At 37.9% G+C, this 23,636-nt stretch overlaps 1 protein-coding gene across 9 annotated transcripts in view; it reads left to right on the top strand.

Moving 5' to 3' along the window:
• Positions 1-23,636, top strand: part of LRRC7 (leucine rich repeat containing 7) — a 495,471-nt gene that overhangs the window by 343,355 nt on the left and 128,480 nt on the right. For all 9 annotated transcript variants that reach the window (XR_013384059.1, XM_077904997.1, XM_077904996.1 and 6 more), the window contains one exon: positions 18,485-18,559. Coding sequence is in view for 8 of the 9 variants with exons in the window: in XM_077904997.1 (XP_077761123.1) it covers positions 18,485-18,559 (75 nt within the window). In the remaining variant the exon portion in view is untranslated. The remainder of the gene's footprint in view (positions 1-18,484; positions 18,560-23,636) is intronic.

The raw sequence follows: 23,636 nt of genomic DNA on the forward strand, positions 1-23,636 counted from the left end.
GGATAAAGGGAGTTAAGATTTTAAAAATGAACTGAAGCAAGATATTGGAGTCTTTGAATGTCATGCTAAGCATCTAGTATTCAGCTCATAAATGATAAATAGCCTAAAAATTGTGGAGCAGGAAAGTAACATATTCAAAGTCTACATTTTACAATTTACCTCTAATATGCAGGATGAATTAATCACTCAATCAATATTTTATCGATAACCTGCTATGTGTCAGAAATTGTGTTAGAACCCAGAACTTTAATAGGAACAGATTAAAAACAGGGATGAGTGAAGATTATTGTAATAGTTTAGGAAACAGATGATGAAGCCAGAACTAAGAAATGAAGACAGAAGAAATGAAGGGCAACAAAAAGTCGGATTCCAGAAATAGAGAACTAGCAGAAAAGGGGTGGGGTGAGTAAAAGGGGAAAAGAAGCAGGTATGTTGCCTTTAATCGGGTAACTGGGATGAGGAGCTAGGGAGTATTCTGCTAAGTGAAAAAAGTCAGTTGGAGAAGGACAAATACATATGATTTCACTCATATGTGGAATTTAAGAAACAAAACAAATTATCATAGGGGAAAATAAGAGAGAGGAAAACCCAGAAACAGACTTTCAACTATAGAGAACAAGCTGATGTTACTAGCTGGAAATTATCTTCCCCTCCTGTAGATTCCGTATAAAGAGATCTCTGCTGCGCCTGTTACTTTCATTCTTATGTTTTACGTGTCCCTGTCTGGGTAGGTGCATGATCACAGCACACAACCTTCCCTTCTCCTACCTCTAGTGCTTGGGGAATATTGTCCATAAAGGGATTTCTTTTCAATCCCTCAGAACCCAGTGAGGCTAACTTGTGCTTTCGTTGCATACAAGTACTACTGACTCTCTCTATCCTCTGTGGTCCCTGAAACCATTTCACAAGCCTGTTCAATTTTTTTTTTAATATAGCCATCACAATATATATTATTTGCATTGTGACTAACCACCTGCCCTAACTAAGATGTAAGTTCCTTGAGGGCAGAGAATCTGTGCATTCATCTCAGTAACCCCTGTATATAAGCAGTGTATATTAAATAAGACTCTCAAATGGCTATCAACACTTAAAAATTTAAAAACTTAGATTTGTATCACACTGTTAGAAATTCTGATTCAATGGGTTGCGTGGAAAGCTTAGGAATCTACATTTTATCAAACTCCCGAAATGATTCTTATTCTCAGTAAATCTGAAAATGGTTACCCGTTATTAAGTATTCGTTAAATGAATGCTGATGTTTTTTCTCTCTTAAACTATAGCCCACAAGGGCAAGGCCTGATCTGATGTGTGTGTTTCTCCTGTCTGTGGCCTAGCTATTTGAACATAGTAGATTCTTAAATCCGTAGAATTGATGTATGTTAATGGGATTCCTGATGACTGGTGTAATCTTTTAAAGTTTTCCATAAGACACAAGATTTGCTGGGCTTTGAAGAATGAGTTGGACTTGGACAGGTGGGGAGGGAAGAGAGCATCCCAGCCAGGGGATTGACAAGATCATAGGAATGGATGGAGGTGAGGAAACACAAGCGTGCTGAGGGTTGGCAATTAGATTATTTTAACGAGAGCAGAGGTTCTTGTGGCAGAGGAATGAAAGATGAGGCTGCGGAGCTCCCCACTCTATAAAATAAACCTTTGTTAGCAGAACTCTCATTTTCATTTTAATTTAATAAAAGCAAAAATAAGTGGTTTTGATGTGATTAATGACCAATAAGGGAGATACAGGGCTGACTTGGCAAGCATCCATCTTCATGGCACGTGCAGAAGTACAAGATTTAATACAGAATTAACCTGCCCAAGCATCTGTTCACAACTCTATATGAAAAAGAAAAAAATAGACCAAAGCATATGTTACAAGTTGAAGTCTGGACAACTTTTTTTTTTTTTTCATATTATGTTGGTTGGAATTCACATTTTTAACAAAATCCCTTATTGACTTGTTCGCGTGAATTTGAATATTAAATAACCATAATAATGATAAAGCAAAATTTTTAAAAAAGCATTCTTGTTCACTCATGAAGAAAAGATTTACTTGTTACTAAATGGATAATAAATTTGGAGTTAAAATATATTCCTTTGGTCTTACAGTATAGCCAGCATCAGCTACACATCTAAAATTAACCCGCTTAGAAATAAATCCATTCACCAATCTGGAAAATGGTCATTAGCAGTCTACTCCTTGCAAGGCACTGTATGCAAAATGTTAATGGTAAAGCACCACGCATATGACACATATTAAAAGATTGATCCTTCCATATCAAGAAAGGTTGATATGGAATCATTTGTTTCGACAAGTTATCATTTATTCCTTTATTCATTCAACAACTCTTGGATGACTGAATGTAGCTATATGATTTTATTTTGTTCTCTGTTATATCCCCCCACATCAAGCACAGTGCTTGATATGTGTTAAGTCGTCAATAGATATCTTTCGGGTGAATACATTTATTAATTGCTCTGTCAAACTCTCATATACAAAAGTAAAGTGAAAAACAAAGATAGTCCCTGCCCTCATGCATCTAGTGAGGTAAACTGATAGTAATCAAGTGCACTCACAAAGGTAAAATTCCAGCCATGACAAGTGTTCAGGAGTCTATCATGGAATTTGGCCAAAGACTTCCCTGAAGAAGTGATCTTGAGTTGAAATCTAAAGGGTGAGTGGAAATTAACCTGGCAAAGAAAAAGAGGAGGAGCACTTTAGGTAGAAGAGGGAGCTGGAAGGAGCACGATGAGCGCATGGTGACTGCAATATAGTTTGAGAGAGAGTCACAAAAATGTTAGTGGCAGGCTAAGGAGGGAAGGTGAGAGTATCTTAAGATAATTCGCAAGGAATTCTAGAATTATAAATATGGGGCAAGGTCACATAGATAAGGAAGTACCCCATTTAAAGTTGATACAATATAAGTTCTTTTGAGCCACAGCCTCAAAACCCATTGCTCATTTGTAATATAAAAAAAAAATTGTCCAATAAAACATACCAATTTTTTACAGTGACAAGCAAAACAATCAAGCATGTAATTTCAAATTACATCGTCTTGATCTTTGTAGATTGCACCAATAAATATTATAATTTTACTAAATTACATCGTTGCAATTAGCCGTCAAATGGGGGTTAATAAAGGAATCAACACAGTACCATAAGAATAATTTGGGTGTACTGATGTGGAACTGTATTGACAGTTTAATATACCCTGGCAAACAGCTCATTCAACTGTTGTATAAAACTAATAAAAAATATATAATTTAATGTGTAGTTCACATGATAGAATTTGTGCAGGAAAAATAAAGCTGAGACTTTTGAAGGGCTTTAAAGCAAGTGTGGAAACAATGAAATGTTAAAATCTGATTAAACAGGTAATTGTCCTTATTTTCTCACTAGTTCTTATAAAGTATTTGGTCACTAATATTTTCCTCTTTACTCAATTCGTTTTGTTTTTATTTTGGCTTTATGTACTCCTATCATTTTCACCACAGTATGTAGCTCAGGATCCTATGTCTCTCCGCATTAACCTATGTCTACATTTTGTCTGAGATTATATAATCTGAGATTATAATACTCTTTGAGTTTTCCCTCCCGCACATGCACATGCTCCTATATCCCGTAACACGGGGCTGCCCATGAAGTTAGGGCTTGGTGAGTAGTTATTAAATCTTCAGAAGTGAAAAAAAAAATCTTCAGAAGTGGCAGGTTAGAACATTTATAAATAAACAGTATAGGTTTTAATAACTAATAATGAGAGGTAGCATAAATTATTAGATTTAATTTATTATTATTAGTTAGGTAATAAGTATGACAGTAACCAGGTTTAGGGATAGATGTTGTAAAATGTTATCTTTTCTTTATCCGTTTATATTGCTTATGTGGGATATGGAGAAAATATGATAATTATCCAGCAATACTTCTACTCTTTGTGTTCTGATCTAATTCTTAACTGAGATTACACCGGGAGTAAATATCAGAAAATATTATAAAAGTAGAAGATGACATATACAGGAATAATAAATAGACACTAACATATTAAGGAATAATAAAATGAAAATATGCAATATTAATAACTCAAATTCTACTTAAAATAACCCATAGAACTCCAATAATGTTTATAAATATATATGTCCTCAAAATGTAGTTTAGGGGCGCCTGAGTGGCTCAGTCAGTTAACCATCTGGACTCTTGATTTTGGCTCAGGTCATGATCTCAGGTTTGTGAGATCGAGCCCCATGATGAGCTCTGCGCTGAGCATGGGGCCTGCTTGGGAGTCTCCCTCTCTCTCTGCCCCTCCCCAGTGCTCTTGCTCTCTCTCTGTCTCACTCTAAGAAAAAAAAAAAAAAAAAAGTGTAGTTTAAAAGCCCGTGATGTGTAACACACAAGATTTTATTGACCTACGTAACATTACTATGTAGTGAAGTAGAATAGGATAAATATAAGGGTTTCCATTTCTCTAATGGGAAACTTAAAGCACAGCAGGAGTCAAGGTTTCTACCAATAATACTAATCACTTTCTTTATTCGTTTAGCCAATATTTATTAAACATCCACTAGGCTAAGTTGTAAGGATTAATGGTTACGACTCAGTTTAGAATGTTGTAACTGCTATAAATTGAAGACAAAATGGCTTTGGAACCCAAATGTGAATGGGTCTTGTCTTCATTCCTTTATCACCCAAAGGAATGCCTAAAAAACTACTCTTGCTACCAAACCCAACAAAATGGTCTTCCTATGGAAAGATTTACAATTTGGGGGGATTTTTTTTTAAGATTTTATTTATTCATGAGAGACACACAGAGAGAGAGAGAGAGAGAGAGAGAGAGAGAGAGAGAGAGGCAGAGACACAGGCAGAGGGAGAAGCAGGCTCCATGCAGGGAGCCCGATGTGGGACTCGATCCCGGGTCTCCAGGATCACGCCCTGGGCCGAAGGCGGCGCTAAACCACTGAGTCACCCAGACTGCCCAAGATTTACAATTTTTAATAGAGCTCTTCACTTCCACTGAACAGATTTAAGATACTGTCATTAAACGTAATTATCTGGCTTATCATTGACTGACTTTCAAGCAGAAAAGATAATGTGCACACATTTGGCAGTTCGGTTTCTTATTTGCTGCAACTCTTGCTATTTATAGCAGAACAGTAGCCACTTCTTTGCTATTTTCTGTTCAAGTAATTGGTCATTCTACAGTTTGTGGAGAACTAGTTATCATACAGGCTAGATATTGATTACTGATTTTCAAAGAATTTTAATTCTGAATTTCATTGAAACACTCTGAATAGTAGTCTTAGATTCAGAAGGTACTTGAGTTCTGCAGTACAGCTTTATGACCTTCAAGGGTCATTGGCGGTATATTTTTGCAACAGGCACACTGCAAAGAGTCAGGGATTCAACGATGCAAGAACTGCTCCAGAAGCTTACAATAGTGAGTGTCAAACTAAAGGTTTAAAGAAATTTCAGCTTTGGCGTTTGCCAGATAAACTAACATTCACTATACTTAAGTAAAATCCAATAATGATGTCGTGAAGTACCAAGACAAAAAGAAGTTTTCTAGTATCTACAGAAAATAAGACTGATGCCGTAATAGATTCTTATGCACATCTTAGCAATTTTATTAAAAACGTTTCTCACTGTGGAGCACCAGGGTGGCACAGTCACATCCCACACTTGTTTTTGGCTCAGGTCGTGATCTCAAGGCCATAAGATCAAGCCCCAAGGTAGGCTCCATGCTCAGCATGGAGTCTATTTGAGATTCAATCTCTCCCTAACTCTGCCCTTCCCCTCACTCAAGTGCATGCATGTTCTCTCTCTCTCTCTCTCTCAAATAAATAGATCTTCCAAAAAAAATTATCACTGCTATTATAAATTAATCCATATCAGGGAATTGACCGATGGTGGTAAATAAAAAATGGTGACTCAGATTTGTTTTTCATTCAGTGAACTATCTATATTAGAAAGATATGTACCTGGTACAAAAAAAATAAATAAATAAAACTGTTGTAGGTAATTTCAGAGATTAGCTCATAAAAAATATATCAATTATGGAATATGTTGTAACCAAAAGTGTATGCATGTATTTTCAACCTTTCAAACATTAATAAGACAAAGAGAAAACAGGTATAACATAGAAATCATATAGTTTACTATAATTATAATTTGCATTAAGAACATCCATACATCACTTAAAGATTCTAGAATTTGAAATTGCATTGGCAATTACAAATTTTTTCTACCTTGAAAATACTTATAGCCATAAAATTTCCTTTAGTCAACAGAGCCTTAATATAAGTCCTTTATCTCTATATTTAAAATTGTTTTCTCTGGGCAGCCCCAGTGGCTCAGCGGTTTAGCGCTGCCTTCAGCCCAGAGTGTGATCCTGGAGACCTGGGATTGGGTCCCACATGGGGCTCCCAACATGGAGCCTGCTTCTCTCTCTCTCTCTCTCTCTATCTCAAATAAATAAATAATCTTTAAAAATTAATTAATTAATGAATTAATTAAAATTGTTTTCTCTTCCCGATTTGCTATTTGTCCTATATTCTCTGACTCTAACAACTACGTGTTAAGTCTGATTTATGTAGCTGTATTTTAGGGACCCCAGCACCAAGGTAGAAGTCATGATGATTTTTCACAAGAAAATGAGTTTTCAGTGATACTTCAGAGTGCCTTGAAGGGTGAATGGGAGATAAGGAAGCAAAGGCAAATAGTGACAAAACTTTCTCTAAAGTGTCTCTGTGAAGAAGAGCAATGAGTGGGAAAGTAGCTGGAAGAGGCTAGAGAGGCTATGAAAACAGTATTTTTTCATGATAAGAGAAACTAAAGCATGTTTGCATGGCCCGGTAGAGACAGAGATTGATGTGTGTGAGAAAGGGGAGAACTGCAGGTCTGGATCCTTGCAAATCGAGAAGAAATGGAAGAGATATGATCTAGAGCTTATATGGACAGGAAGGGAACATGCGTTTGGAAAGGCCAGCGGTGGCCAGTGAAAGAGAGCCATAGAGGTGACTACAAAACACATAAACATATCGTGCTAAAGCCGAACTAGAGGCATCCCCAACTCAGCTCCAACTAAGCCAGATCTCAGACGTGCCACATCATACCCAAGGAAGTACGACGGAGGGAAAGGATGTGTAGCAAATCAGAGCAATCTTAACCCGTTGTCCTTATAATATATTCCTCGGCCAATCTGTCTCAACATGCAGGTGAGAGGCCTGAGCGTTAAGCTTCCCTACCCTTGGAGTAAATCCGTCTCTGGCCCCTTGTGTGTTTCAGTGAACAATATAGGTAAGCTAAGAACTGGGGGTAAGAGGAGGATACAATCTTTGACAAGACTGAAGAACTCTGAAATGGTCTCAGAGAGCTGAGCATCTCAAGGAAAAGTAATCTGGTTGTGTGGCAGGACTCGGTCCCCATTTCAGGTATTTGTCATGAATTTAAAGTGAGACAATCAGCCAACTTGTGATTTCTTCTAAACAAAGCTTAGTGCAGTAGCAGAAAGGGCAGAAAGTTGGCCTCAACCCAAGTTCAGATCAGTGGGGTGAATGTGACAAAAGAGGACACATTTGCCGAGCGATATTTGCAAGAAACTGTTCATGATGATGAAGTGTTACTCGTGAATCTCGGCCTGGTAAGGAAGAAAAGAGAAATGAATAAAGGTGAAGTTAGCTTAGAAGTCACGCCAGTCCCTGCTCCTGCGGAATTCCAGGGCACGGACATCAGTGTAGGAGCCCGGTCAGCCAGGGGGAATTTGCGATTGAGATTTCAGAGTTGGTACACATTCCTGCGATGACAGCTTAAGTGGGGTATTGGGAGTGAGTTACTGAATTGGAATGGAGGAAAATATTGATTATGAGCGTGGATTGTTGTTTCTGTTCAATTCAGATGAAATGTGTGAAGCACTAGCGTATTCCCTTGGGAAGAGTTGGAGATACGAAGGTAAATAGGATTCAGGTCCCTGCTTCAAGGAGCTCCCAGTATAATACGCAAAGTCCTCCAGTAGGAACACCAACACCAAAGGAATACCTCACCCGATCAATGATCAGACCCACAGGCTTCGAGAACAACATTTGGGAAGTCCTGGTCGTGAGAGAAAGCATGATGCCTCTAGGAACAGCAGAGTTCGGGTTTCCTTGAGGCTCAACTTTGAATGGAGGTGTAGGGACAGGAAAGGGTCAGAGGAGACTTGCTTTGCACCATATGGTAAAGGTATCCGAGATTCATATTCTTTGGATAGTGGGACACCGGACATAATGGAATGGCCTACCGGCTGCAGTGTAGAAGGGGGGAGGGAGGAAGTGGAGAAAGAGGGTTGAGACCAGTTTGAATTGTGAGATGCGAGCGTATGTGTTAGACAGTTTCTCCCTCTCGGGTTTCGATTCAGACGAGATCATCAAGCCGTGTAATCTCCGTGGGGGAGCGGATAGTACATTAAAATGGAAATCATGGAATCAGAATCCCTTCCCTTCCCTAATTGCCAATGCGTTATGGGACCCACCCCAGGAAATCCGAACGTAATCTCCATGAGAGCTTGTTTGGTTGGTTGGTTGGTTTTTTTCTCTACTTTTTCTCCAGTGCTTGGTACAAAATAGACTCCTGATAAGTAGTGACTTGAACACATTTGTTGAAGGAATTAAAGCCTCTCTTTAGCATCTGATCTCTTCCTTTGACGCTTTCATCTCAAAGCTGCCTACCCAAGGAGCACCATGCTAGAAATGAACCACTTAGCACTTTTCTCTAGGATACTCCTCTTATTCATCATCTGACAAAACTTCAAGATCAGGCTCTTGTCTCCCCTATATAATAGCCATAAAATTATGGGCACAGTCATTTGCTTCTTTATGCCCAAATCTCCTTGTCGGTAAGGTAGGGATAATAGCTAATATTCATTGAGTATTGAGCACAGCACTTAAAACCTTTCAGTGTTCCAAGCACTTTAAATATTTTTTTAAAGATTTTATTTATTTATTCATGAGAGACACAGAGAGAGAGGCAGAGACACAGGCAGAGGGAGAAGCAGGCTCCCTGCCGGGAACTGGATGTGGGACTCGATCCCAGGACCCCAGGGTCACGCTCTGAGCTGAAGGCAGACGCTCAACCGCTGAACCACCCAGAGACCCCCGTACTTCAAATATTTTAAGAGCAGTTAATCCTCACTAATGTGCCCCTGCCATTCACCTATTACAGACAAGGAACCCAAACCAAGATTTTATAGCCTGTAAGCAACAAAACCCTGAGCTGAACTCCATCCAGCTCCCCAAACCAGGCTCTTAACCACCCTGCTTACTACCTGTCCAAAAATCATACCCACCACACTGGATAGTTGTCAAGATTCACTAAGAATAATTTGTGTAGAGGCACCTTGAAAAATGCCCTTTTGTAGTAAGTGTCCAAAAGAACTTAGCTTGTGTTGTTGCTACTGTTTTATTCTTATTATTTGGATCTTCTTGGGGAGCTATATGTTCATTTCATAGAAGAATCACTCTCTCCTTTGGGAAATTAGGTTATTTCATTTTAGACAGATCTAATTGGGAAAAAAAAATCACTCCTACAACTTTCCTCACTGATACTAATTCTGAACTGGTGATAAAGGTAGGACAAATCCAGCCCCTCTCCATGCAACCACCTTCAGTTATTCAAAGACCGGCGTCCTGCATGCCTGTAGCTTCTGTATCTCCAGCTTCTGTATCATTTCCGCCATTTCTCCTATGGCTTATTCTGAATAAGCTCTGGTTTGTTGAAGACACCTTTACCCTGGGGCACCTGAGGGGAACAGAATACTGTAGTCCTTCTGTGGCTGATGGTTGCATATAGAACAGGACGTTGATAGAAAAGATCTTGGGACAGCCCTTCACAGTCTGAATCATATTCCCAAAGATCACCTTAATGTCTTCTGTGCGTGGGGCAGGCAGTATCTATGGACCAAATGAAGGCAACTCTGAGCAAATGAATTAGTCAACACTGAGCTTACTCTTGACTTAAATCCTCAATTTTCTTCACATTTACTTCTGCCTCTAATGTATATGTGTATAATTGGTTTGGGAAACATATGGCAGGATTTTATGTTTGTCCCTATTAAACTTCACATAATTAGAGCTGTCCAGTGTTCTAACGTTTTCAGATCCTTTTGGAGACTAATTCAGTCATTTCATGTATTGTCTCTCCCTCTCAACATCATGTCTTCTGTAGATTTTTTTCCTGTGTGCCGTCAACATACTCATACTCAACCATACTCAAATGGAACATATTATGTTCATATCCATATTCATATTAAAATATTCATTACACTTTATGGCTGAAAGTGTTTCAATTAATTATAAATTAATCACAGTTATTTCAGCAGTGCATCTTATTGTTAATTGTTAAGAATACCTGTTTATTTATTCATTCAATAATTTCTGGCATGTAAAAATATTTTCTTAAATGTTAACTAATTGCAGTAATTAAATTAAAAGTAAAGTTTTAATATATGAACATTTTTGTGGGAATGGCGTCTGAAATAAAATTGGGAAACATAAAACTAACGTAAAGTGGAAATAGGCCGAGACCCTCTGGAGCTAACCGTTTCATCTCCAAAGAAATTAACTGAAGAAGTTAAATGGTCTCAAGGTGTGTAGGACAGAACAATTGAGAGAATGAACAAGTCGGCTGGCCATCAGAGCAGAACAATTTTAATCATCCAATTTTGTGTATCAGAAAGGGTTTCAGCTGTGCACTGTGAAATGCATGAATGGAAAGTTTCCCAGTTATGAGAGCTAACGGTCTGTAGCACACCAAGCATATTATTAAATAAAAAAATTTAATGAGAAACGGGAGAAAGTTTCTTAGAATGTAACCTTGGTTCCTTGGCAAATTGCAAACTCTAAAAATTATCAAAGAGGGCAAACATAAAATAATGATAATTTGAAGTATCAATCTCAAACTTTAGAAAAAATATAGTAACTGAAATATCTCAATGAAATATCATAATTATATCACTTTGGTTAGAGAATATGATTTTTCAGACTTGCATTTGATATTTTACATTTGTTGATTTCAGAAAAAAAGACTTTTATTTATCTGCATTTTGAAATAGATTCCATCCTGCTGCCTTCTAGTTTCTGCAGTGTCTGGGAATAACAAGATGTTATTATTATATCATCAGATCATCTCAACTTTAAGACACTTAAAATTTAAAGTTCTTTTTCTTTTCTTAATTTTAATTTGTTTATTTTTAAGTAGGCTCCTTACCCAACATGGGGCCTGAACTCATGACCCTGAGATCAAGACCTGACCTGAGATCAAGAGTCAGATGCCCAACCGACCGAACCCCCCCCAGGCACCCTCTAAAGTTCTTTTCCTAAAGTTTAAAATTTTAAGGTTTCCTGGTTTAATTTTGACAAAATTAGATACATGTCACATGTTATGCTCTTCGGTAAATATTTCTCTTAACCTCACGGAAGAAAAAACTTAATAGAGGTATAAATAAATATAGTCAAACTCTATCATGTAATTTAGTGGAATAAAAGTAACACATATATCCAAATCAATAGAACAGCCTAAAATTGTATATACATGACAGGAGTTATTGCAGTTTGTTGCAGTCATGCAAAATATATGTTCCGTTCATGTTCATGCTGATGTAATCATTTTCTTAGACCATTTTAGCAATCAAAGTAAGGTCACTTCAGAAAGAATTCTAAAGTGGTTTAGGTGGGTATAAATTTAGAATAAAATATTCTCTATTTTTTATTATTAAAGTAATGCCTATATACTATAGAAAATTTGGAAATTATAGAAAAAATGTAGACAAAATTTTAATCGCTCATAATCTCACCATTGATATTTTTAAATTAATATTTTGATGTAGTTTCCTCTGATATTTTTCTGACTCTTAAAAAAGTAAAAACATAAAAGTATATTTTTATAAAATATATAAATATTTCCTATTAAATATGCATTTAATATTTACATTATAATATAATATGTTAAAATATATTTTATAAAATATAAAATATAAAAATTTTAAAGAAATATGTTAAATTCCTACTAACCAAAATGAACAAGTTAACTATTTTTTGTATTTGAGTTCAATCTTTTTTTGAAAGAAATAAAACACTGTAGCTCAAATGGAAGTCTTTTATGCTGGTCCCTCCTGGTCTTGTTCCTATCACAGCACAATTATAACTTTGAATTTGGTGTGCTTCTATTCCATATATTCCTATTTTAATTGCATATATATGTATATACATACATACATGTATGTATAAAATACATATATGTATATGTTATATATATAGCATTGTTTTATAATTTTTAGAAATCAACTTGTGCTATATGAATTTTTATGCCTATTTTATCATTTATGTCTGCAAGATCTTTCCATCAGCACACTTAAAAGTATAGATAATTCACTTTCATTGTTATATACTATAACAACAAAAGATTTTATCATTATTTGGTTATATGTTCCCTTAAGCTATTATTTATTTAGACTGTGACTAACTTTTTAATATATCAATTATATCAGTGAAATTTTTAATATATCAATAATTATATTGTATATAAATTGTATATAAATATTATATTATAATATTTTATTATATTATTCTTCAGTGAAATTTTTCTACAGTAAGAATTTTCTATATTTCAGAGCATCTGAGTAAGGCTAGTTGCCTGAAAGCAGATGTGAATATTTTTAAGACATGAGAAACATATTTGGAAACGTTTTCCTTAGAAGACTATGCTAACCTATAATCCTCAAAGCACTTTGTGCTCACACACCTTCATCAGTATTGAATACCCGAAGCCATTCTTATAAGTAAACTCATTCATTTTTAATGGACACAATTGACTTTGCTATGACAACAAGTACAGATGATCCTTGGCTTAACTGTGGCTTGACATATGATTCTTCAACTTCACAATAACACAAAAACGGTACACATTCAATAGAAACTAGACTTCAAAATTTGAATTTTGGTCATACGACTAGCAATATGCAGTGGGATGCTGTTTGGCCGTGCTGGGCAGCAACAGGGAGGAGGGACTCCCAGTCAGCCAGGGGGGACACCAGGGTAAACAACCGATACGTTTACAACCATTTTGTTGCTTGCTTTCAATACGGTACTCAATAAATTATATGAGACATTTAACACTTTACTATAAAATAGGCTTTGCATCAGATAATTTTGCCCAACTGCATGTGAATGTAAGTGTTCTGAGCATGGTTACGGTGGGCCAGGCTAAGCAATGATGCTCAATAGATTAGGTGTATTAAATGCACTTTTGATATGAATATGTTCAACTTATGATGGCTTTATCAGTAGTAACCCCATCGTAAATCACGGAAGACCTGTAGTATGAAAAAAGGCAATTTATGTGTGAGGTTGGGTGGTGCAGGTCATTTAGTTCAGTTCAAAGACCCACTTAAGATTGTTTATTGATCATGAAATGCCATTGCATCATCTTCATGTTATGGTTTTTGTTTCAACGAGGTCATGTATTGATCTACTAAATATATTTTCTCTCTGATGTTATTAGGAACTAGCTGAAATTTCTTCTGTGGCACATTTTATTATAATATCCAGTAATAAACATATTATCTTTTTTTTTTGAAATCTAGCATATGCTTTACTTTCTTTATTGGGCATCTGTGATCACCAGCATTCTTCGTTATTTCAGAATTTCAGTCTTAAGCTGTAACATGATGTCATCTTTGGAGCCAGAAGACCTGAGGAACGGTCCCAGCTGCAGTTATGCAACCCTCATAAAATCATTCTCATTTTCCCCAAGAAATGATTATCCTATTTTTCACCCATAAAGTAGGACTATTATTACCTTATTATGTTATTAAATACATTAAATGAGAACCTTTGAAATAAAGTAGAAATATAAGTTGGAATTAGTCATCCCTTTCGAAGTAGTCATGGATGTCTAGGGTTCCCAGGAGAACCCAGTGTGAGAGATATTTGACGGGTATAATTGGTCAGCCTTATCTGCCACCTTCTCTGCCACAGCCAAGGGAACATGTTATGCAGTGCATGAAAGTCTACCCAAATTTTTAGAGACCAATTCCCACAGCATCCTGCCCTGCCCACACACCAAGATTTCATACTACCCAGAGTTCCAGCGTCAAGTCTGTCAATGCCTGGAACCACTTCAGAAATCTTACACTCCTAACTTCTGCTCTCATACGAACTTTTCATCCTCCTAGTTCTCTCAATCCCTCACATCTCCTGCATTCCTCGCTGACCTCATGGAAAACTGAAATCTCTTGCTTCTTCTGTTTTTCCTAGACTGTCAGTCCCCCACCTAGCCCCTAAAAAGTTAAAATAATTATTATTGATAGAGCTCCTTTGGTTGCCCCTAGCTTCTTCTTTGACTCCCCTCAAACTCTGCTAGTATGTGCCATTCTGCCCAGGTGCTCTACATATAGAAAATTCTTGACCCCTCCTGTTCAACAGATTATCTTGCTCCCTACTTCATCAAGAAACTTTGAGACTTTCAGACATGCCCTCTCCCCACTTCTTCCCCCCATAGGGTTCACCTACAACCACACCATCCTTACCATCTTCCCTTGAGTCTCAGTGAAAGAGGTATCCTACTTCTATTCAAGGCCAGCTTCTCTTTTTGTGCTATCGGTTTCTTCTTATTTATCACCTCTTAGAATTTACTCCATTAGTTCTATAGCATTTTCTCTGTCTTCAATCTGTCCCTTCCTACTAGTGTCTTCTTATCAGCTTGACTTCCTCAATTTCTTCCTAGCCCCTCGATTTCTATCACCAAGGTTACCAGCATACTAATATTTCCAAAACTGAGTGGACATCTTCAGTCTCTTATTTCACTGGATGCCTCTGCTGTAAACGATACTCTTATTCACTCCGTTATTCTTAATACAACTCTATTTATTGGACTTTAGTAACCCCTTACTCTCCTGGACTCTGTTCCTCCTTGCCTTCTTCTGAGTCTGCTCTTCCTGTGTGTAGCTCTCAAACGTTAGTGTTCCTCAGGGTTCCTCTCTCATTCAGCTGCGCCTCTGATTCCCTCACGTTCCCATGTAGGGAACTTGTCCACATGTGTTTCTACCTCCACAAACACCTAAGTTGTATCCTTAGCTCAGACCTATTCCCTCAGCTTCAGATTTTAGTAGTTAAACGGTTCCTGGACATTTCCACCTGTGTCTCACAGGAACCTAAAGCTAATCATAGTCAAAACTGAAATCAGTCTCCCCACATGTCTGTTTCTACCTCAATATTCTCTGCATCTCCATTGGTGGCACCACCAGGTGCTGGGAAACTGGAGGACATGCATGACCCCCACTCTCACCTTATATCAAGTCACCAAATCCTACTGTTTTCATCTTCTAAATGTTTCCTGAATCCAACTTCTTCTCTTTATTCCTCATTACCTCTTTCATTATTAGCCCTATTAAATTTTCTTGTTTTTTTCTTTTCTTTTTTCCACTATCACTTCTTATTAAAAATATTTTTTAAATAGTTGGTGATGTCCCTTTACCCATATAATAATCTCTATCTCCCTAACAAAATATGAGGACTTCATAGACCCCGCCCTCTTCTGTTAGCCTCATTTTCTGCTACTCACTCTGTTTCAAACTTGACATGCCAGTAAAGCAAACTGCCTGTTGCCATTCATACATCTATACTATTTCTCCCCTATGCGTCTGGCTAAAATGTGCTTCCTGTCCTCTCCTCTCTACTGACCAACTCCCTCTCGTGAATACTTATGTGGCTTCCTCATAATTAGGGCATATAGGTCCCCCTTTCCTTATATTCCCATTATACCATATATTTACCTTTTGTGTGTTTGCCTAGAAATAGACCATCAGTTTAGACTACACCATGCATCAGTGTTAGGCCTGGAATTTCGGAGGTGTTTAATAAGTACTTACAGAATAAAGGGATAAGTAAATTATTAAAGTACTTTTATCCATTCTTGTCATTCTTTTCTTTTATATGATGTCACTGTGTGGCATGGACAGTAGTGTTCAAATATTCCATGAATCTCCCTTATATCTCCCAGCCGTTCTTGAACGTAGGTCCAGGCCTTATAAACAGCTCTAGATGAGGAGCTATAAGCAGAGGTGATATGTGTCACATCTACTCTGAGATTTTTAAGAGTAGTGCCCAGTTTTCTACACTCTCTTCTCTGCTCCTGCTCTTCTGGAAGTCTTGAGATGGCAACAACAAAAGACTGTGGGGGCTCCTGCTCTTCTGGAAGTCTTGAGATGACAACAACAAAAGACTGTGGGGGCAGCTCTCCTCATCTAGAGCTGTTTATAAGGCCTGGACCTATGTTCAAGAATGGCTGGGAGATATAAGGGAGATTCATGGAATATTTGAACACTACTGTCCATGCCACACAGTGACATCATATAAAAGAAAAGAATGACAAGAATGGATAAAAGTACTTTAATAATTTACTTATCCCTTTATGACACTGGACATGTAATGGGAATGGGAAGGAAGCCTATCTGGTGTTAAGCCCCTGAGATTTCAGGATTAATTTGTTACCACAGCACAATCAAGTTTATCTTGAGTGATGCTCATTGATCCAAATTTGTAAATTAGTGTCTGTCTTATTGCAAAGATGAGGTTGTATTGAAGTTACCAGTATGCAACCCTCCCTTTTTCTAAAGTCTGCATGATGCCTAGGCATAGGAAAATCTGCACCATGCGACTGATATTTTCCAACTGCCCTGACTGTTCCGAGCCATCCCTCTGCCTCCAAGCTTCTGCATGCTAGACTGTGCTTCCTACATTTGATTCATGTTTTCCACCCTTGCCCGGCTTAACATACAGGTAGAGTATTTCACTGCCTGTTCCCTGTCGATCTAAGTAAAAGTGAGAATATTTTCCTACACACAAAAGAAATCTTCCACACTTACACATGCCTCTGAGTCCACAGCTGAATGCCATGATCTAACTTTAGATTTTGATTCTTGTTATAAATGAAACTTCTCCAAAGAACAGTACCATGTTCCACTGCAGTTGCAGTCCAAAGGCATCAGAGGCTCTCTCCAAGGTAGTCGCGCAGTCTCTGCAGCCCTACTAATGTGTCGGATGTTTGTATGTAACTCCTGCTGCCTCACAATTACCAATATTCTCATCATTACATAGAAACAATTTGATTCTTTTCCACTATTTTTCTATAAAATACACTGGTTTTCCTAATTAGGTCTCAAATTTTATTGAACTATGGTAGTATCTTGTTTCAGTGATAATTTTTTTTTTTGCAGTTGAAAGAGAGGAAACATCTGACTTCAGGCATGGCTTAATTTCAGCCCAGTATGTCATCAGGTTCCATCTTTTAACTCAAACAAGCTCTTCCCTGTTTTTTTTTTTTTTTTTTTCATGCCTGAAGCTCCCAGAGCTGTATCCTTCCAGTTGCTAATTCAGCAGGGAAGACCAAGAGTCTCTTCCCCTGAAGTCTCAGTGAAAGAAACATTGCTTCTCATCTGTTCTGAATGGCTCCAGTTTCCATCCTTGAGCCAACCCCTGTGGCCAGGTGAATACAGGCCTTCCTCACTTCCCTAGAGTGGCTAAAAGGAGTCAACTTCAAGGGAAGCAGGTGGCCTTAAGGTCCCGAATGGGATAATTTTTGGAGAGAAATCAGAAAAAGGTCATCACAAATCAAGAGATGATGCTGGTGGCAATAGCTTCCTCTATCCTCTCTATATAGTTTGCTGCCCACAAAGTGGAATTTAGAGACAACTTCAACTTAGGGAATTAGAGTATTTCATTGTGCACCATGTGTTACACCCTAATCGTGTTCTCTCTCTCCTTTCTCTGATCTTCTCTACATTATTCTCTTCTCTCGTATGCTACCTTCTGTTTCAGTTGTTTATATGTATTTGTCTCTTCAATTAGATCATCAGCTACTTCAAGGCAGGAACTGGGTTTGAATAACTGTGGACTCTACAGTATGCTTTTCACATACAGGGCATCCACTGTTCAACCAATAATAATCTGCCGAGTAAATGAAGGGATAAGAAATGAGTGGGTCCAATTCGTACTATTATCATATCACGGTAATGTGATGCCTATGGGGAGGGTGTGTGTAAGGCTCTACTACACACACATAATAAAAACCTACTGCGTGCCAAGTACCGAGGCAAATATAAGGGATATGAGGAATAGTGATTAAAAAACAAACATTGCCTTGCCCTTCAAAAGCTTGTATTCTAGTGAAGAAGACAGACACATTGAGTAATTAGAGTATGATAAATGCTATAAAGGATGACTGTAGGCTGTTAAGAGAGCGTAATAGATTTTAATTTTTATTATTGTTGTTGTGATTGTTTCCAGGTCAGTTCTAGGCTGGCTACCTCAGGGACTACCAGTTTTGATGGAGGTTGGGTTAAACTGAGAACTTCCTAGAGGCTTAACACTAGATTGACAAATAAAGTTTCCAGATTCAAGAAATTACACTTATACTGTGCTAAGAAAAAAACTAATTTGATTGTCTTTCTCCCTATCTCTCTCCCAGCCTGAAGTTCTGGATCAGATACAAAATTTAAGGGAGTTGTGGATGGATAATAATGCATTGCAAGTGCTACCTGGGGTATGTAAGTTTTTATTATGCCATGTGGTCTAGCATCTGTTATATATTTATTGTAATTAATGATAATCTTCATTTGTAAATCTCAGTGATTGCCTTTCAAAGAAGAGCATTTTTTGGACACCAAGTGTTTTTCATAGCTTTTTTTTCTTTATTTCACATACCTTCTGTAAATGGTGTAGGTATATAAAATGTATGAAAGATTTCTCTTGTTCTTTTAGGATTACATTTTCATCTCTCTACATACTGATTTTTAAAAGCTGAGAAATTTATATTGTTATAGATAGAAAAAGAAAATGCTACGTATAAAGTCCAAGTCTTATTTTTGCAAAATCAAACTTATTCCTATAGGTAACTAGATGATTGTTTCCGCTTACATTGTTAAAGCTCTTCCACAAAATAAAAATCTTTCTCTCAATTTTGGTAATTTCCAATTGAATACATCTGAATTTTTGGAAATGATAAGGGTAAATTACAAAATGTTAAAAAAGAAAGTCAAACTAGAATCCATTTTTTTTTAACAGATAGACAATCCAGTAATATCTTCCAAGAGGGATTTACTGGTCAATTCATTGAGTGTGAACACTCCTACCTTTTCCATTCAGTGAAAGAAGGGCTTTGTAAAACACTGCGTCTTGCCACTCATAACACATGCACTCAAGTATGTACACACACACACACACACACACACACACCCCTCTACCACAATGTTCCTATTGGTAATAGCCAATTTCAAACCCCTTGCATTGGGCATTGAACTAAGTAGACAGGACAGCTGGATTTGTAATAACTCCTCAGCCACTGAGATTTAGATATGTGTTCCCAAAGCCAGTCTTATTCTTCTTTTGACCTGACATTAAAAACTCCTTAGAATGATTGCAAAAGCAACGAGAACAAGAAGTTTTTCTCTTTTGAACAAGCATGAAGCCACATAAAGGAGAAAATCTGGCAAAAGATTAAGGAAAAAAATACTTTCTTCTCTTATCAAAAGAATACATTTATACTGTCATCATAGACACAAAACAAAAAAGCGTGCACATCCTTTATATATTGATTTATTCAAAAACCGTTTACAAATATGCCTCTATGAACCAAAAACTATGTTAATGTTAGGGTTACAAAGATAATATAACCAATGACCTTGAATATATTTGTTTGAGGAGCTCATCCATAATAAGAGAGAGAGATCTAGATTCCACTACAGAGTAGAGCCTGATCTGTGCCATATTAAGGGTATGTACAGATCTTGGGGCAACACAGGTAAGATACTCATCAATTCCCTGTGCAGATTGAGGAATCAGGGTGTATGTCTAGTTGGAAAATACACCTGCCGCTTAAATATGTTTATTAATTAAAAATCACCTAGATAATGCCTCACTCATGATAAATGCTAGGTGTTTTACAAATACTTGCTCACTGAATCCTCATAACGATCCTATGAAGTAGGATTTATTACCATCCCTATATTATGGATGAGGAAACTAAAACAGAAAGAGTTAATTTAAGTAACTGGCTCAAGGTCATGCCTCAGGTAGACGGTGATCATTGAAACCAGCACCAGAGGCTGCTGTTCACTATGATGTTCCAAAATGCTGCTGCTTTAGAATCAGCAGAAGGCACAGATGAGAATTACGTTGATCTTACTTTTTGTAGGCATTACATTCCCAAAATCCAACCTTGAAAATCAACTCAGACCTCAAACTCCTTAGTAACCTTATTATCTAAATGGAAAAGTAGTGATGAAATTGTCCACGAAACAGATAATGCTGCCTACTTTGCCTGTTTCAAGAGTAGATTTTTCTCATACGGTGCTTTAAGGACATTTCTCATGTTAGTACACTTGAGTTTCATATTTTGCTCTATTCCTTGTGGGAACCCCCATCTCCTTGCCATAAAGAGGCATGGCTTTCTGAATGTCTGTGTTAGCAAATAGCTGCTATGCAAGTACCTGGAAACACATGTTTTTGACAAGCTAATGTTGAACGCAGCCTTTAGCTAGCCCATGTCTATCAGTTTCACAGAATGATTAATCCTAAATATTTGGTGTCATAAGACACAGGAGAAAAACAAGTTCATCTTATTATTAGTTCATGTATCAAAGTATATTTTCATTAATATACTTCTAAAATACTTTTGGAAGCCTGAGCTATCATTTTGCTACTCTGTTTTTTGTAAATCAGGGAAGCAAGTAGATAATGATGAAAAAATTAGTCTTCCACATAGCTGTCCTATGAGTGTCCTTCTAAGATCAGTCATTCAAAATGTGACTAAATAATGCATTGAGTCTATATTTGATTTTAAACAAACTCCAATATCTTTTGTTTGTGATGGCTTCTACTCTTTTCATTTGCTTCTACTGCTCACATACAGACTCCTCGATGTCGAGGATGTTGGAGCAAGATTCAATATCCCCAAGGACTCTGAGACATTGGACTTCAAAGGCCTTTATCACTCCAGGCTACTGTTGCCTTTCTAAGGTGTTTGAAAGTGAGAGTTTAAGAAGACTCAAAAATAAACACCGAAGTGTTATTTTGCTTCTAAAAATGATGTTTAGAAACTTCACAGCAAAATATTAAGTTCCACTACAGATAACAATGAAGGAGGTTCAGAGTAAAGAAATTTTCTCATGATAAAGAAACACACACACACACACACCACATCTATCATCCTTTTCTTGCTCACCAGAAGGGAAGAATGAGCCATGGTAGCGTAATAGCTCCTTAGGGAGGGAATCTATAAGTAGAGTGACAGTATTTTTCCAAGTGACATATTTCCAGGCATGCGGGGAATTCAGCCCTCTGGCCTAAGTCACCCAAAGTACTTCTTCCTAGCTTAGCCACTGTTTATCTACTCCAAGAGCTTGCTCGCATTCTCTGCCTCCATGAGGAAGGACAGGAGGGAGCAGGGCTACAGATGTGTGCTGGGTTAATTAGGGAGTTAGAGGTCAGAAACTGCCCATATAATCAACAGGCTTTGTAGTCTGTCATCTGAGAAAAGTGAGTTTGAATCTTAGCTGCACCCTTCTTAATGGGGTAACCTTGGAAGGTTACTGGTAGTAGATGCTGGCATGCATCATCCTCTTGGAATGAAGAACTGACTCTATTCCTGAAGCTTCTGGGAATGCTACTTGCAGCTCTCCACCTTCTTCAGGAACTGCTCCGGCTGAACAGAACCTCCCTACCCGGGTCACATCCCTATTCTGGGAGACTTCCACCCAGTGCCTGGTGATAAAGGTCTGGCTCCTCGGTCTTCCTCGGGACAAATACAGGGCAGTCCCAACTTAGTGAGCCCTGAAGAGCCAGCTGCAGACTCCCTCAAGACCCATCACGGCTGGGCTTCTGCATCTGCCCAGTCATGCTTCCTTTCTCCCTCTATTTTTCCACTGGTATTGATCCCAAGGACATTCTCGCATAAGCTTCCCTTTGTCTCTGCTTTCCAGGGAACTCAGTGTGTGACATCACATAATTACTAACTTGTAATGTGTGTTAAAGTGCAGATTCTGATTCTGTAGGTCTGGAGTGGATCTGAGATCCACATTCCTGACAGCCTTCCAGACGGTGCCAATGCTGCTGGTCTGCAAAACACATTAGGAGCAGCCAGGATATGAAATATTAAATCGAATAATATATGTAAGGTACTCAGCACAGTACCGAGGGTGTGCTTGTGTGCATAATAAGTTTATTGACTTATTTATTTCCCTCTGTCAAATAATTAGAGACAGTATATTAAAGTGTGCCCAGGTAGGTTAGAAGGACAGATGACCCACTGAACGCGGGTGTGTGGGGGGCATTTATTTGCAAAACATGCCCTGAAAGAGAAAGAAAATGAGGACTTTCATCTTGCTCTGACTCCCGTGGTGCACGTCCCAGCTAAGCAGTCCCTGTAATTCCTGTTCACGGTAGGACTTTGTTCTTCCCTGTCCTCAGCAGTTACTTGCGAATCTAATTCTCCCACTTCTAAAGTTTTCTCAAGCCTGTCCGCTCTTCATGCTCACATCTGCTGCCTTAACTCAGGTCCTGCTCATCTCCTCAGCTGCCATGTTTCCAGAACCTTCTGATGGGTCTCCGCCACTCCCACCATGAATCTTTCCTCCACAGTTCCCTGAAGGCAGTGTTTTAAAGCACAAATCTGATCGTGTCATTCTGTCTTAAAAGCCTTGAGCAGCTTTCCTTGCCTGTTTGGTAGAATTTACATCTCCTCACATAACGCACAAGGCCTTTTAACACCTGGCTTCTTGTAATGCTGTAAATCAAATTTCCCACTCTTCCTCACACATGCCATGATTTTTCACATTTTGCTGTGAGTGTCTGAGTCATTTTCTCTTCCGGGTGCAGGTTCTCCTTTTCTTGACAAGCTATGTCTTCCAGGCAGTTTGCAGCCCTGTGCTTCTACAGCATTCTACACATGCTAGTTTTTCTTGCTATCATTATAAATAATCATAATTATTTGTTTATTTGACAGTTTCCTCCACTACTACGAGCTCTGTAAGAATCAAAGACTTTGTATCATGACAAGTCTCTCATCATATTTAGTTGACTTCTTCATGATTGTTCTTCCATGTGTAACACAAGCCCTGACACATAGTAGATCCTCAAAAAGAACTGTTGAATGAACAAAATATTGAACCTGTTTAGTAGGATAAAGTCCAAATCATGATTTAAAACCTTTTTCTATGTGTTTGAAATTGTAAGAATCCACATGTCAACATATGTTACTTGGGTGGCATGGCAATCTTTGTTTTGATTGATTGATTGATTGGCTGATTTCTTCTGCAGTGTCGAGATTGTTGTATTGAGATATATTTCACATACCATAAAATTCACTCATTTAAAATATACAATTCAGGGATCCCTGGGTGGCGCAGCGGTTTGGCGCCTGCCTTTGACCCAGGGCGCGATCCTGGAGACCCGGGATCGAATCCCACGTCGGGCTCCCGGTGCATGGAGCCTGCTTCTCCCTCTGCCTGTGTCTCTGCCTCTCTCTCTCTCTCTCCCTGCGTGACTATTGTAGATAAATAAATAAATAAATAAATAAATAAATAAATAAATAAATATTTAAAAAAATAAAATAAAATAAAATA

The sequence above is a fragment of the Canis aureus genome, chromosome 8 (assembly GCF_053574225.1).
Source record: "Canis aureus isolate CA01 chromosome 8, VMU_Caureus_v.1.0, whole genome shotgun sequence".
In the NCBI taxonomy this organism is placed as follows: Eukaryota; Metazoa; Chordata; class Mammalia; order Carnivora; family Canidae; genus Canis; species Canis aureus.